The sequence below is a fragment of the Oryctolagus cuniculus genome, chromosome 6, assembly GCF_051225735.1.
Source record: "Oryctolagus cuniculus isolate XC-2025 breed Fujian yellow rabbit chromosome 6, ASM5122573v1, whole genome shotgun sequence".
Taxonomy (NCBI): Eukaryota; Metazoa; Chordata; class Mammalia; order Lagomorpha; family Leporidae; genus Oryctolagus; species Oryctolagus cuniculus.
This window is the reverse complement of record NC_142872.1, coordinates 134,262,714-134,276,841: the sequence shown is the minus strand read 5'-3', so window position 1 is coordinate 134,276,841 and position 14,128 is coordinate 134,262,714. Positions and strand designations below refer to the sequence as shown.

General features: G+C 35.4%; 1 protein-coding gene across 1 annotated transcript in view; it reads right to left on the bottom strand.

The window, feature by feature from the left end:
* The window catches only part of EMC2 (ER membrane protein complex subunit 2), a 59,954-nt gene that overhangs the window by 10,664 nt on the left and 35,162 nt on the right, over nt 1-14,128 (bottom strand). Inside the window, exons 6-7 of the mRNA XM_002710733.6 lie at nt 4,393-4,478; nt 4,184-4,243 (exon numbers count right to left, since the gene is read on the bottom strand). Coding sequence (XP_002710779.1) covers nt 4,184-4,243; nt 4,393-4,478 — 146 coding nt within the window. The remainder of the gene's footprint in view (nt 1-4,183; nt 4,244-4,392; nt 4,479-14,128) is intronic.

Here is a 14,128-nt window from a genome sequence, read left to right as displayed (position 1 = left end):
CATATATTTTTCATGTTTAAGGCTTCTAAATATCTTCACTATTTACAGCAAATACCAAAGAACACAGGTGTTGCAAGTTTATTCCCAGTGAGGTGGTGATGTCATCACTCAACAGAAACAGGCTACCTAGACTTAGATTTGGCATCTGTGTCACAAATATGCAAAAGTACTTACCCTTTACAATAATGTCTGAAATACTTAACTTTTTAAAATACTTATTCATTTTCCTGTGTAAACTAATTAATAATAACTTTCTTCTTCTTTTTAAAATTTTATTTATTTATTTGAAAGGCAGAGTTACAGAGAGAGGGAGAGACAGAAAGAAAGGTATCCACTGGTTGACTCCCCAAATGGCCACAAAGGATACAGCTAAGCTGCACTAAAGCCAGGAACCAGGAGCTTCTTCCGGGTCTCCAACATGGGTGCAGGTGCCCAAGCACTTAGGCCATCTTCCACTGCTTTCCCAGGCCACAAGCAAAGAGATGGATTGGAAGAAGAGCAGCTGGGACACAAACCAACACTCATATGTGATGCTGGTGCCACAGGCGGAGGCTCAGCCTATTACGTCACAGCATCAGCCCCCAATAATAGTTAACTTTAAGTGCTCATTATGTGTCTTACACTGCTCTAAGTGTTACATGTATTAACTCATTTAGTCATAACAAAACCCTACCAAGTAGGAAATTATCATTACTATTCTATAAGTGGGAACACTGGAGGGCCTGGGTTCAGGTACTGGCTTCTCTTCCAATTCCAAGTTCCTGCTAATGGACACCCTCGAAGGCAGCAGATAATGACTCAAGGACTTGGATCTCTGCCATCCAAGTGGGAAATCCATTTTGAGTTCCACACTCCTGGCTCTAGTCTTACCAAGCCCTGGCATTTGGAGCCTCAGCATTTGAACCATCAGATGTAATAACTCTCTTTGTCTGCTTCTGTCTCTTTGTCTCTCAAATAAATAAAAATAAATATTATTTGAAAATTTTAAGTGTATTTAAAATAGAAAACAACTATTATTGCTAAATCAGAATCAATATTAGAACTAAAAATTTCTTCTTCTGTTCCACAGAACAGTATTATAACTACAAGTAACAGAATTTGTTCCTATACTGCTTTTCCAACATAATGGTTTCTTTTCTTTCACAGTTTTGCTAACTTCCTTTGATAAAGAATTTTACAGCAAGGATGAGCCTACAAAAAGGCACTAATAATCATAATCTAAATTAAATCTAATCAATCCTGGATGTTATTTGATTTAAAATCTAGCTTTAGTTAAAAATCAAGCTAAAAAATTAAGTTCTATTAAAAACAAGTCGATGTAACTTTTGCTTATAATATATATTGGCAGTACTGATATATAAATAATAAGATAAATTTTTATATTTAGAAATAATGTTTCAATATGGTCACTGGGTGTGACATACACCACTGAATAACTAAAGGTAAATTAGAATTCATAAATCAGAATCAAACTTAAATAAAAGTAATAAAAACAGCAAAAAACAAAATTGTGTGATAGAATTCTATATCCTCTTTTCATTATATAAAAAGACTAGGTTTATAGCAGGGGTAAGGAACTTTGTTACGGCCAAGGGCCATTTGGATATTTATAATATAACTTGCCGGCCATCCATACAGAACTATCAACTTAAAAACTGGCCTGCTATAGATTTACTGAATTTCAAGTCCTGCTTGCATTTGCCTTGGCAGCGTCAGATCAAATTATTTTTTTGGGCCTTATCTAGCCTGCAGGTCAGATGTTCCCCACCCCTGGCTTATACGAACATCTATCATAGAAATTTATATAGAGTGAAAACTTGAAGTTCTAGGCCACTAGTACTGCCTGTGACCTATTATACTTAAAAGAGCTTGTAACTGTTCATATGCAGCTTAACTGTTACATTTTTACCTCTATGTCCAAAAAACTGGTGCTAACATGACACCCCCAATAATTTAAAATTACACCAAAAAATTCTTACTTACTACAATGACATACCAAGTGAACTGACTACTAATTGCCAGTTTCAAAAAAAAAGCTGGAGGTGTTTATTCCTTCTAATCATTTAATTAGAATATTCCTTCTAGTCATTTAATTAGAAAAATATAAATGCTCACTTTGAAACTAACCAGACTTAGGACCAAAAAGAGTTTTGTGATACAGGATAAAAGGGTAGGATGTCCACAGCTATCATTTCTTCAAAAAAAGAAATTATTTCTGGGTCTTTTGTAATTTTACATTTTGATTTCATGGGATTTTTCAGTTTATTTCTCCTAAATGTACAATCAACTCTATTTCAATAAATTCTTTACAGATAATTCACAAATAAATTCTTAATTTATATAAATAAACTTAATGACAGGTTAAAACTAAAATATAATCTAAATTGGATGATTAATATAAAAAGATCACATATGCAAAACTGAAAATAGAAAAAAACAGTTATTATATAGTTCTAGGACAGAACACACAATCATGCTAAAAATTAATATCTGATTTCTTAAAAGTCTAAAGTTACTGTAAGGTTAAAAAAAAGTATTAAAAAGGTATGTAATGAGAATAAGTATTTGATAATGGTTGACATCTTTTTTTACAAAGAGCGTTATATATACAGCATTCTGTAAAAACACAGAATGACCTTTATGAGTATATTCCCCTAGGAAATTGGCTAAAAATACAAAGGTACAGTAATAAGATACAATAATAAAAATAAAAAAAGCCATGTTATATAATGCTTATAGTGATCTATGGTAAACTATAGAGCATAAGGTCAAAAGATGTTTTGTGTTTTCTTTAAGAGGTATAGAAGAATAAAAATCAAATATAAATGGTACTAAGAATGATAAAATTATAGTAATTTTTGATCTTATGTTTTAGTTTTCCCAATTTTTGGCAGTAAGCATTTCTTTAACTTGAAAAGAAAACCAAAGATTTTCTTAAACTGAAATGTTTTTACAAATCTTTAAAAAGTACAAAAAAAATTTAAGAGCTTGCCTCCTCTTTTAAGAACAAAATAAATTCTTTTAAACTCTACTCTGAATATTCAGCCTTACAGTATTACATATATCTCACAAGCATCAGAGAATCATGAGTATATTTAAATATATATATAAATAGATATAAATAGATATAGAAGCATTTAGCATCCTCACTGAACAAGATTTCAGGAGTAATTTCCTAACAGAAAACAATCTGATAGACTACTGCAGAAAAATGAAGAAAAACTCTAAGAATTTAGCACACATCCACTAGATGACAGTTATTTCTTTTATTTTAGCTCTCACTTTTAGTAAAATTATGGAAATAACTACCTTATCTTCTATTCCACAATATATCTATAGACCAAGGCAAAGGCAACAGTGTCTTCACTCTAACTTATTTCCTGTGTCAGCTGTTTGTAGTGTGAGAATGCAGTTAATAAATTTATATACATTAAGAAAATGTACATGAGAATCTCTCAAAAAGGACAGAAAAAAATGTGATATACTTCAGATTCAGAAGGACTAAGGAATAAAGAAAAAAAAAGTATGCCTCTTGATGAGGTTAGTGTTAATGCTGTGATATTAGAAAACTTGCACTAAGACTCTGCACTAATCCTCTCACACTGGGATTTCCTCCTGTCACTACAGCAATAAAAAAGCTAACAAAAACATTAAATATCCAATAAGCAAGTTCCTACAGCATTCAACATTCTTGATTATTCTTGGTTTTTTACCCAGGCAACAGAATTCTTCTACTTTGGAAGAGCTGATTCTCTTAGTGCTCAGTCTAATAAATGCATATAACTGACAGAATTTTTAAACAGCAGGGAATATAATACTCTTTGTATACAAGAACAATTTGAACATTAAAAATTCACAAATTTAATTCACCAAAAATAACCTTAGGTTAGCAAATGCAGGACTTTCTAATTCCAAAGAATGCTATCTTACTTAAAAGAAAAACTTGTTTCTGAAGCAAAAATAACTTAGCAAAATATAAGTAACATAAATAAAGCTATATACATATTAAGACCAGAATATTTTTATCTGTTATTTTTCATTTAATTGTTGACTTCCTTTCCTCATTTAAAATGACGTATACTTCATACTTTCTCACCAGTCCTTTGAAAACTACTATGCTTTCTGAACTTAAAGTGATGAAAACTGCACTCCTAACAAAATTTTATGCATGTTAACAACTCACTCATGTTCATTGATATAAAGTTCTGCCAGTTCATGCCAGGCTTCTTGATCTCCAACAAATCTGGTGGGAGGAAAGGAGGAAAAAAAGTGTGTAGATAGTCTGTAAATGAACAGCCTGGAGGCAAATAGGAAAATCAAATGCAAATTCCATTTTAATTAAAAAAAGATTTATCAGAATAACAAAACCCAATCCTCTTGTAAAACACTCACTGTTCCAGATACTCATTCAGTTCCCGAATGGCCTCCACATTTTTCCCCTGGGCTTTTCGAATGGCAATCTTACGCTTTCTTGCAGCCTATGGATTGACATTAATAAAGGATTAGGCCCTCATGATTCCCTGGGTTTTTGTAAAGAAGATAATTTGTGCAAATTATTATCTCAATGCCAGTGAAATTCCACTGTAGAACCACTGCTTAGTGGGAGTTTATAAACATACCCCATGACATCCCACTTGGGGAATTCAAACATTCCTCTAACAATCACATATGCTTTACTCTTGATGCATAAAATGTATGCATCGTTTCACCCAAATAAATAACCATCCAGATTCTGATAATTACAAGCCAGCAGGGAATCCTAATCTTTCTCCAAAGTAAAGCCTTTTAGTCTGTCTCATTCCTAAGATCTGTATCTTAAGAGGTAGAGGGATAGTGGAGATTAGGGAAAGAAATCTCACCATGGCCACTTGAATGTCATTACATAAATATGGCTTCTAACAACTTTTTTCACAATTTTAAGGGAAAAGTATGCCTGTCTTTCAAAAGAATAATATAGGTCCTGAAAGAAATAAAGTTTGCTATTTTAAAGTTTAAAAATGATAAATATAAAAGCCAAAAGCCATTGATATACTCATTCATCAAAATGTATATCAGACATCTTTGTTTGTCAGGTACTATGCTAGACAATGAAAACATAAAGATAAAAAAAGAATAGACAATTCATTGCAGAAGCAGGAGCTCAGTCTCATGAAAAAGATACACCACTTTAAGTAAAAAAAAATTAATGCAGTAAAGGCAATGATAGAGAATTCTAGGCTGTTGTGACAAGGAGAGGATCCTAACACAGGCTGTGGTGGAGTGGAGAAGTAGAAGTACAGGAAATAATTAAAGTCCCAGATGTGATAGTTGCACTGAAACAGAAAAGCTAAGTAGACATTAAGAAAGCAAAATAGGAAGTTATGTGTGGGACACTGCATACTAGGAAGAACACAAGAACAAAGTCATAGAGAAAAGTAGCATTATGTGTAATCAAGACTGTAAGTTTGAGGCGAAAGTGCACTTTCTAAAAAGGGTCCAGAGAGTACTATATGAGTTATTAAATTTGCATCCTCTCTATATGTTTAATTCTAACAGAAGGATAAACAATAAAGCATACTATAAATGACACCAAGTTAAGCTTCTAATTATGAACGTGATATAACACACACTCCACAAAATGCAGGCGGAAGTAAAATGGATAGGGCCTCTCTGAAATAACAAGAGCTACAAACTGTGGGGTAGGGAGCTTAGTGCTTTGGCTCTAAAGAAAATGTAAGTGAATTTTAGATAAGTAAAAGATAATTTTAAAAATAAGACTGAGAACAATATAATAGTAGTAATATTTTAGAAATAAAGAATGACATTTTACAAAAATTACATGCTTGATTTTTCAACTCAGGTATGCCGAAGGTATAGCACAGTGTATGCCACACAGTAGGCACAACGAAACATTTTTGGACTCACTACTTAAAACAAAAAACACCATAATAAATGCCAAGTTTTAAAAAGTCTCAAAGATTCAGAAGTAAAAGTAAAACCCTTGGAGTAACTCAAACCCTAAAGCAATTAGGAAGGATATCAGGCTTAAAGAGGGAGCCATGTGCGAAGTCCTTCTGAAAATAGGCATGGGATACATTAACATTTAATTAAGAAACTAATTTCTTTCAGATACAGAATGATTTCAACAAGCAGCATCATCATTTGAAACATAACTATACTTAACTCCTTTCACTAGTCATAACATTACTTCTTCTAAATCGTATAGGAAAAAGAGGCTAGATTTTGAAATCAGAAACACAAGAAACTGAATCCCAACTCTATCACTTAGCAGCATTTTTAACCTCTTTAAACCTCAGTAATAGCCGCTACCTTCAAGTATAAATGTAAAGCAATTAACACAGAACATAGCATATAATGGTATCAAGTAATGTTATCTCCTTTTTTTACTTTGGTTTATGCTTAACATTTATGTGTTAAGCCTTACCACAAACTCTAACAATGAGCTTTAAAGCACTGGCACAGATTTGCTTGGTTTGATATTTATAACTGCTTTCAATCATTGTAGGATTTGTACCAGCTGAGATGAAATACTCTAAAACGCAGTGAAAACTTGAATTTAAATAGCACAATTCACACACACACAGACACACACAAAGTATAAATGTGAATAGTAACCAATACATCTACTATCATAGTAAGCAGTATGGAAAGAATACTATAATGGACATTGTTAAGGGCAGTATGAGTTTAGATGTACTGAAATCATCTGTTTAACTCACTTTTTCAGTTACTTGCTACTATTCTCCTACTAGTGAACATTTACTAGTGTTTCCAGATCAACAGTATTTTGCAGAATACAGTTTGTAAAGCACTGCTTTAGAGTGCTTCAAAGAAATTAATGTTTAACATTATCTTGTAAAAAACAATCCTTTTGCAAATGATGAGAAATAAAGGTGCAAACAACTTAAATGCTTCAGAAAGGTAGAATTAGAAGTAGGAACCAAAATTTCTGATTCCCTTCCTAGATTCATCCTTCGGACTTGGTGAGAGAAAAAAATCGAAAATATTACAAATTATCTGATATCATTAAAGTATTTTTTGTGGTGGGTAGAATATAATTTTTAAGAATTAAGTAAGAGAAATCAGTATTAACTCTGTAATAGCCAACTATAAAAATAGTTTTTCCATTTCATTTTCATAACTTTTTTTTTTTTGGACAGGCAGAGTAGACAGTGAGAGAGAGAGAAACAGAGAGAAAGGTCTTCCTTTTGCCGTTGGTTCACCCTCCAATGGCCGCCGCGGCTGGTGCACTGCGGCCGGCTCACCGCGCTGATCCGATGGCAGGAGCCAGGTACTTATCCTGGTCTCCCATGGGGTGCAGGGCCCAAGCACTTGGGCCCATTTTCATAACATTTTAATAAAAGAAACACGTTATTACTCAATGTGAAGCTTGCTCCCAAATCTCCACTATATAGTAATAAATTGTTTGATCATGTAAAACCTAAGATACAGTATTTTATCTCCTAATATTCTAAAGTTTAGAACAAGCTTTTAAGTGGTAACTGCTTAGCTATGCAAAACCAGTCTCCCTAATGAAAATATACATGACAACTTCAAGAAAAATAACTTGGCAATCAGTATCATAGAGGCAAAATTATATTATTAAGTCATATAGTTCTTTATTAAACAACAGCCTTTTCCAAGTTATTTCTTTTAAAGAAAAATAACACCACATTTTGGCATAAGAACCTATCTTTATTTATCATGATTGTTTTAAATTAGCGTTAAGCAAGGATTTCATTTTCAGCCAAATGGAGTAACAAGGACCAGATTTGTCCTCCTGCCTGAAACAATCTAAGAACTGAATTAAATACATGAAATAACTATTTTTAAGGTACAGGATATCAGGCAATGAAACAAAACAGCTTAGCTTTCTTTTTATTGTTCTGATCACTGCCTTGAGAGAATTTTATGGGTGCTGTACAAGCAGGGAAATTCAGGTTGAGTCCAGTAGAGTCCCAAAGCTCAAGAGAACAACTGAGAGCCCAGGAAAATCAAAGATGCTAGAGTTCAGGCCGGCGCCGCAGCTCACTAGGCTAATCCTCCACCTTGCGGCACCGGCACACCGGGTTCTAGTCCTGGTCAGGGTGCCGGATTCTGTCCCGGTTGCCCCTCTTCTAGGCCAGCTCTCTGCTGTGGCCCGGGAAGGCAGTGGAGGATGGCCCAAGTGCTTGGGCCCTGCACCCCATGGGAGACCAGGAGAAGCACCTGGCTCCTGCCATCGGATCAGCGCGGTGCGCTGGCCGCGGCGGCCATTGGAGAGTGAACCAACGGCAAAGGAAGACCTTTCTCTCTGTCTCTCTCTCTCTCACTGTCCACTCTGCCTGTCAAAAAAAAGATGCTAGAGTTCATAAGACAGAGAAAAAAAAAAAAAAAACAGAATAAGGACACTGAAGTTTGAGTACTCAGCTTTGGGCTGATCAGCACAATACAGATGGCAAAACTATCCAAGGGCAAAGAAAAACCAAACAGAAAGGTTAGAAGAAAGAGCGCCAAGCACTCACACGCGGTTGAGAATAGTGCCTCTTCCATCAGTTACATTGGAAAATGTTCTAAGTCATGGTGAACTGGATACAGAACCCAGAAAGAATGCGGAATAAATAACTTTACTCTAAAATTTGTTTTAATTCTAAGAAGTACCTTAACTGTATCAAAGAAGAAAGCTCAAGAATATTTATAGGAATACAAAACTGGAGAGGGTTAAAAGAAACTTTGGATGATGATAATTTTTGTTCACTATCTTGATCATGGTGATGGTTTCATCACAGGTATATATAAACAATGTTAAGTCTTGAATATTTATTAACTTTCAGTTTGCATTTCCCTCTTGTAGTTTGTCTCCTATAAAAAATGTCAACATTCTTAATTTTCTATATTTCTGGTTTGAATTACTCTTTGCAAAACTTGCTATTTCTCAAAAATGAAAACTTCTATATTTGTAATTCTAATATTTGGAATTAAAATGTCTATTACAAAAAATACTCAAATACAATACATCTTTTAAAAATGCAATGAATTCCAAGAGAAAAAAAAAACATTTAAAAATCTTAAAAGGTAGGCCCAACATGGTGGTGCAGCACGTTAGGCCACCAGCTATGATGCCAATATCCCCTATGAGCATCAGTTGGACTCCTGGCTACTGCATTTTTCAATCCAGTTTCCTGCTAATGTGCCTGAGAAAGCAGTGGAAGATGGTCCAAGTGCCTAGATCCCTGCCACCCACATGGGAGAGAGGGATAGAGTTCTGGGATCCTGGCTACAGCCTGGTCAAGTCTAGGCCACCATAACAGTTTGAACTAGAGGACAGAAGATCCCTCTGCTCCCCACCTACCCAAAATTTGCCTTTCAAATAAAGAAATAAATCTTTAAAAAAGTCTTACAGTCTTGCCATTTACTTCACATAAGCACAGAATATACAATGTATCTTATATAAAACATCCAGCCAATTATAATACAAAGATATTGGCTTAAAAAGTTAAGACAAAAATGGAAACACCTCAGTTTTTGTACATTCTCAAAGAACAGTACTGGACACTGAAGGAAGTATAAGGATACTTTAAGAAGTTCATGGAAGGAGCCAGTGCTGTCTCATAGTGGGTAAAGCCACTGGCATCAGTTCGTTTCCCGGCTGCTCCACTTTCCTTTTTTTTTTTTTTTGACAGGCAGAGTGGACAGTGAGAGAGAGAGAGACAGAGAGAAAGGTCTTCCTTTGCCGTTGGTTCACCCTCCAATGGCCGCTGCGGCCGGCACACTGCAGCCGGCTCCACTTTCCATCCAGCTCCCTAATAATGTGCCTGGGAAGGTAGAGGACGACGGTCCATGTCCCTAGACCCCCAACACAAATGAGAGACCCAGAAGAACTTTCTGGCTCTTGGCTTCAGGTTGGCTCAGCCTTGGCTACCAAGGCCACTTGGGGAGTGAACCAGTGGATAGAAGATCCCCTTTCTCTGTTTCTTCCTCAGTCTCTGTAACTTTCTAAATAAATAAATAAATGAAGTTTATGCAATAATGGAATTAAAACGTAAGTTTATCTAAACACAAAAAATTTTTTGAAGGTGTATATATAAGGGATCTTCAAAAGTTCACAGAAAATGTTTATTATGAAAAAACTATTAGGCTTAAGCCTCTGCCTGCGATGCCACAAACATCCCATATGAGTACCGGTTCCAGTCCTGGGGGCCCCACTTCTGCTCTAATTTGGCCAGGCCCAGCCCTGGCTATTGCAGCCATTTGAAGAGCAAAACTAGCAGATCGAAGATCGTTCTAATTCTGCCTTTCAAATAAATAAATCTTTAAAAAAATTACACTTGAGTTTCAAAGTTTTCTACACTAAAGCAAGTATCTTTATTTTTTTCCATTAACTTCTGAAGTGTCCTCACAGATGCTCAGTAACCCTCTGCAGAAAAACAAATACATCTTAAAAGTTTATAGCTGGGAAGAATTTAAAGAGCAGGAAGTAATAATTAAATTTCTTCATTTTACATAGACAAAAACTAAAGCCTAGAATACACAGCAAATTCTAGGACTTGAATCTATTCACTTCTCTTTTCTACCACAGTCTTTTGTTTTCTGGACATTTACTATGCAGTTATCCAACTTTTTATTTACATAATGTGTAAACTGTGAATAAACAGAAGCAGCCTATTTCCCCAAAGCCACACAAAACCCTATGTTTCAAACTGTAACCTAGTATCCAGAATAAGATTCAAAAAAGCTTTCTGTTGGCTTTCAAACTTTATCCAGAGCCCACAAAAAAAGGTTTGTAATAAAACCCAATTTCCTTCTATCAAAGCTTCCCTAGTGTAGTATTCTATAAAGTAGAAATTATACTTGAGATTAAAAAAAAAGTAAAAAACAAAACTCTGACAATAGCAAAAATACTTAAATGCTGAAATTTAAATACAAAATGTGCATAGGTGTCAAAAGCTGGGTGTCATGTATATTGTACCACTCAGTCCCAATTCCATTCATTACAACTGTACCTTTATCCATGATTAAGAGCCTTAAACTGTGGAATAAAATCAAACTGCCTTTGTAGAGCTGCTTAACTTAGCAACTGGCATAACCTTGGGCAAATTACTTAGCTTCTCTATGACCTTATTTGCCCATAAAGAAAGATAATAATAACTGAAAGGATTTTGGTGATAAGTAACAAGATGACACACAAAAAGTGCTGTGGCTCAGTGATGGCCCATAATAAACAGTCCACAAATGTTACTGTCCATCAGTATCATTTTCTTCAATTCTATTACTTCTTTCACCACTGTCTTCTCATATATATCACACCCTCTGATTGTAGAAAGCTGCAGCTTTATTCTAAGTGAGATATAAGATAAAAAATTAGACATGTAGATCATGTAAGCTGTTATTTTAACTGTATAGGTTATCTGCTTTACTTAGATCAATATTTTTAATTAACAAAATTAGAACACACTAAATAAATCATATCATCTCTTAACACTAACAACTGCACTTTTGCCCTCTGAAAGATTAGATTTTAGCCAATCTCAATTCAAATAATTTAACTGTTATCTCAACTGATATTCTGAGTAAATCTGGAGGTATTCAGAAATGCAATAATAGTTCTGAAAAATGCATCCACCATAGTAAGAATGACTCGACTAGAATACTATTGACCACAAACAATTTATTCCACTCAATAAAGTAAATGAACTAAACAACAACATGGATCCTGTTCTATTTTCTTCAATTGGCATCAAATAAATATCAGTCAGTACTTGGCCTCAGAGAATTCATATTCTTTTTGGTGATACATGTATAATAGCTATAACAACTGCTAAGAAACAATTATAAAAGTATAATATTTCTTAAACTTCAGAATAAGAGTAAAAGATATTGCTGTGATTTTTACTAAATAATGTAACAGAGGTGGCGACAGAGGAGTTGAACCCCATGGGAAGAACAGAATTTGAAGCGACGTGTTCCTATAGGAGTTTTCCAACCCCAACTGTATACACTAATGCCAAACAATAAACAAGGGCCTATATAATTTCCTAAAAACCATGAATAAATTTCTATCAAACTGAATGCATGTCTTCTGTTATGTTACATTTAATGGGGGTAGCTAAATGCAGCATTTTTGTTCCTAAAAAATCTAACATTTAAAAAAAATAGGCTACTTGCAAAGACACTTCCAAAAAAGGATTAAAGGATTAAGGCCCACCTACATTACAGAGTTGAGGACCCTGAAAGAAACAGATAGAAAAACCACAGTTCCATGTTTTGCTGCCTCCAAGGCTTATGTCCATACCCCTGAAAATTGTGGCATTTTAAAGCATCTTTACCCCGGCATATATCTAATTCCAAAATAAGACATCAAATATTTCATAACTCAGGGTTAAAATCTGATCTTTCTGATATAAAAATCAATGAACAGGGGCCAGCACTGTGGCATAGCGGGTAAAGCCACTGCCTACAGTGCCAGCATACCATATGGGTGACAGTTTGAGTTTCGGCTGCTCCAGTTCTGATCCAGCTCCCTGCTATGGCCTCGGAAAGCAATAGAAGATGGCCCAAGTCCTTGGGCCCCTGCACCCATGTGGGAGACCCGAAAGAACCTGCTGGCTGCTAATTGGCACAGCTCCAGCCTTTGTGGCCAACTGAGGAGTAAACCAGCGGATGGAAGACCCCTCTCTCTCTCTCTGCCTCTCCTTCTCTCTCTGTGTAACTCTTTCAAGTAAATAAATAAATATTTAAAAAAAAAATCAATGCTCTGTGAGTGAGATCCCAGTGGAAAGAACAGGTCATCAAAGAAGGAGGTACCTTTCTCTGAAGGGAGGAGAGAACCTCCACTTTGACTATGACGTTATCTAAACAAGATAAGAGTCGGAGAACTCAGAGGGCTTCCATAGCCTTGGAAACTCATGACTGGAGCATAGGGAGATTACTGATGCCATAGACAAGAGTGTCAATTGGTAAAGTCAACAACAGAGTCACTGTGCACTTACTCCTCATGTAGGATCTCTGTCCTTAATGTGCTGTGCATTGAGATTTAATGCTATAACGAGTACTCAAACAATATATTTCACTTTGTGTTTCTATGGGGGTGCAAACTGTTGAAATCTTTACTTAATGCATACTAAACTGATCTTCTGTAAAAAAAAAAAAAAAAAAGAAATTATCAATTCCCAACTTGACTCTCACTGGGATTAAACATGACAATAGGTCTGCTCTGATTTCATCATCATTTAAAAAAAATCATCTATTATTTTTCACTTTATGTTTCTGTGTGGGAGCAAACTGTTGAAATCCTTACTTAATGTATACTAAGCTGATCTTCTGTATATAAAGAGAACTGAAAATGAATCTTGATGTGAATGGAAGGGGAGAGGGAGTGGGAAGGGGAGAGGGAGTGGGAAAGGGGAGGGTTGTGGGTGGGAGGGACGGTATGGGGGGGAAGCCATTGTAATCCATAAGTAGTACTTTGGAAATTTATATTCATTAAATAAAAGTTAAAAAAAGAATCAATGACAATTTGGGACATGCTCAATCAGACTTGCCTCAAATGGTGGAGTCAGAAATGTACCAGGGTATTCCAATACAATCCCTTCAAGAATGCATGTACCAATGCCATCTCACTAGTCCAAGTGATCAATTTCAGTTCACAATTGATCACACTGATAGGTCTATGTGTCAAAGGGATCACACAAACAAGACTAGTGTCTGCTAAAACTAACTGATAGAATCAAAAATAGAGAGAACGATCCAACACGGGAAGTGGGATACACAGCAGACTCATAGAATAGCAGATGTTCTAAATAGCACTATGTCCTCAGAATCAGCCCTTAAGGCATTCAGATCTCGCTGAAGAGCCCATGAGAGTATTTTAGGCATGGAAAACCAAGACACACTGGCAAAAAAAAAAAAAAAAAAAAAAAACCAAACCAAACCTAAATGAAAGATCTCTGCAAGCAAGATCCCAGTAGAAAGAACGGGCCATCAAAGGAGGAGGTACCTTTCTCTGAAGGGAGGAGAGAACTTCCACTTTGACTATGACCTTGTTCGAATAAGATCGAAGTCAGCGAACTCAAAAGGCTTCCATAGTCTTGGAAACTCATGACTAGAGCCTAGGGAGATTTCTGATGCCATAAACAAGAGTGTCAATTTG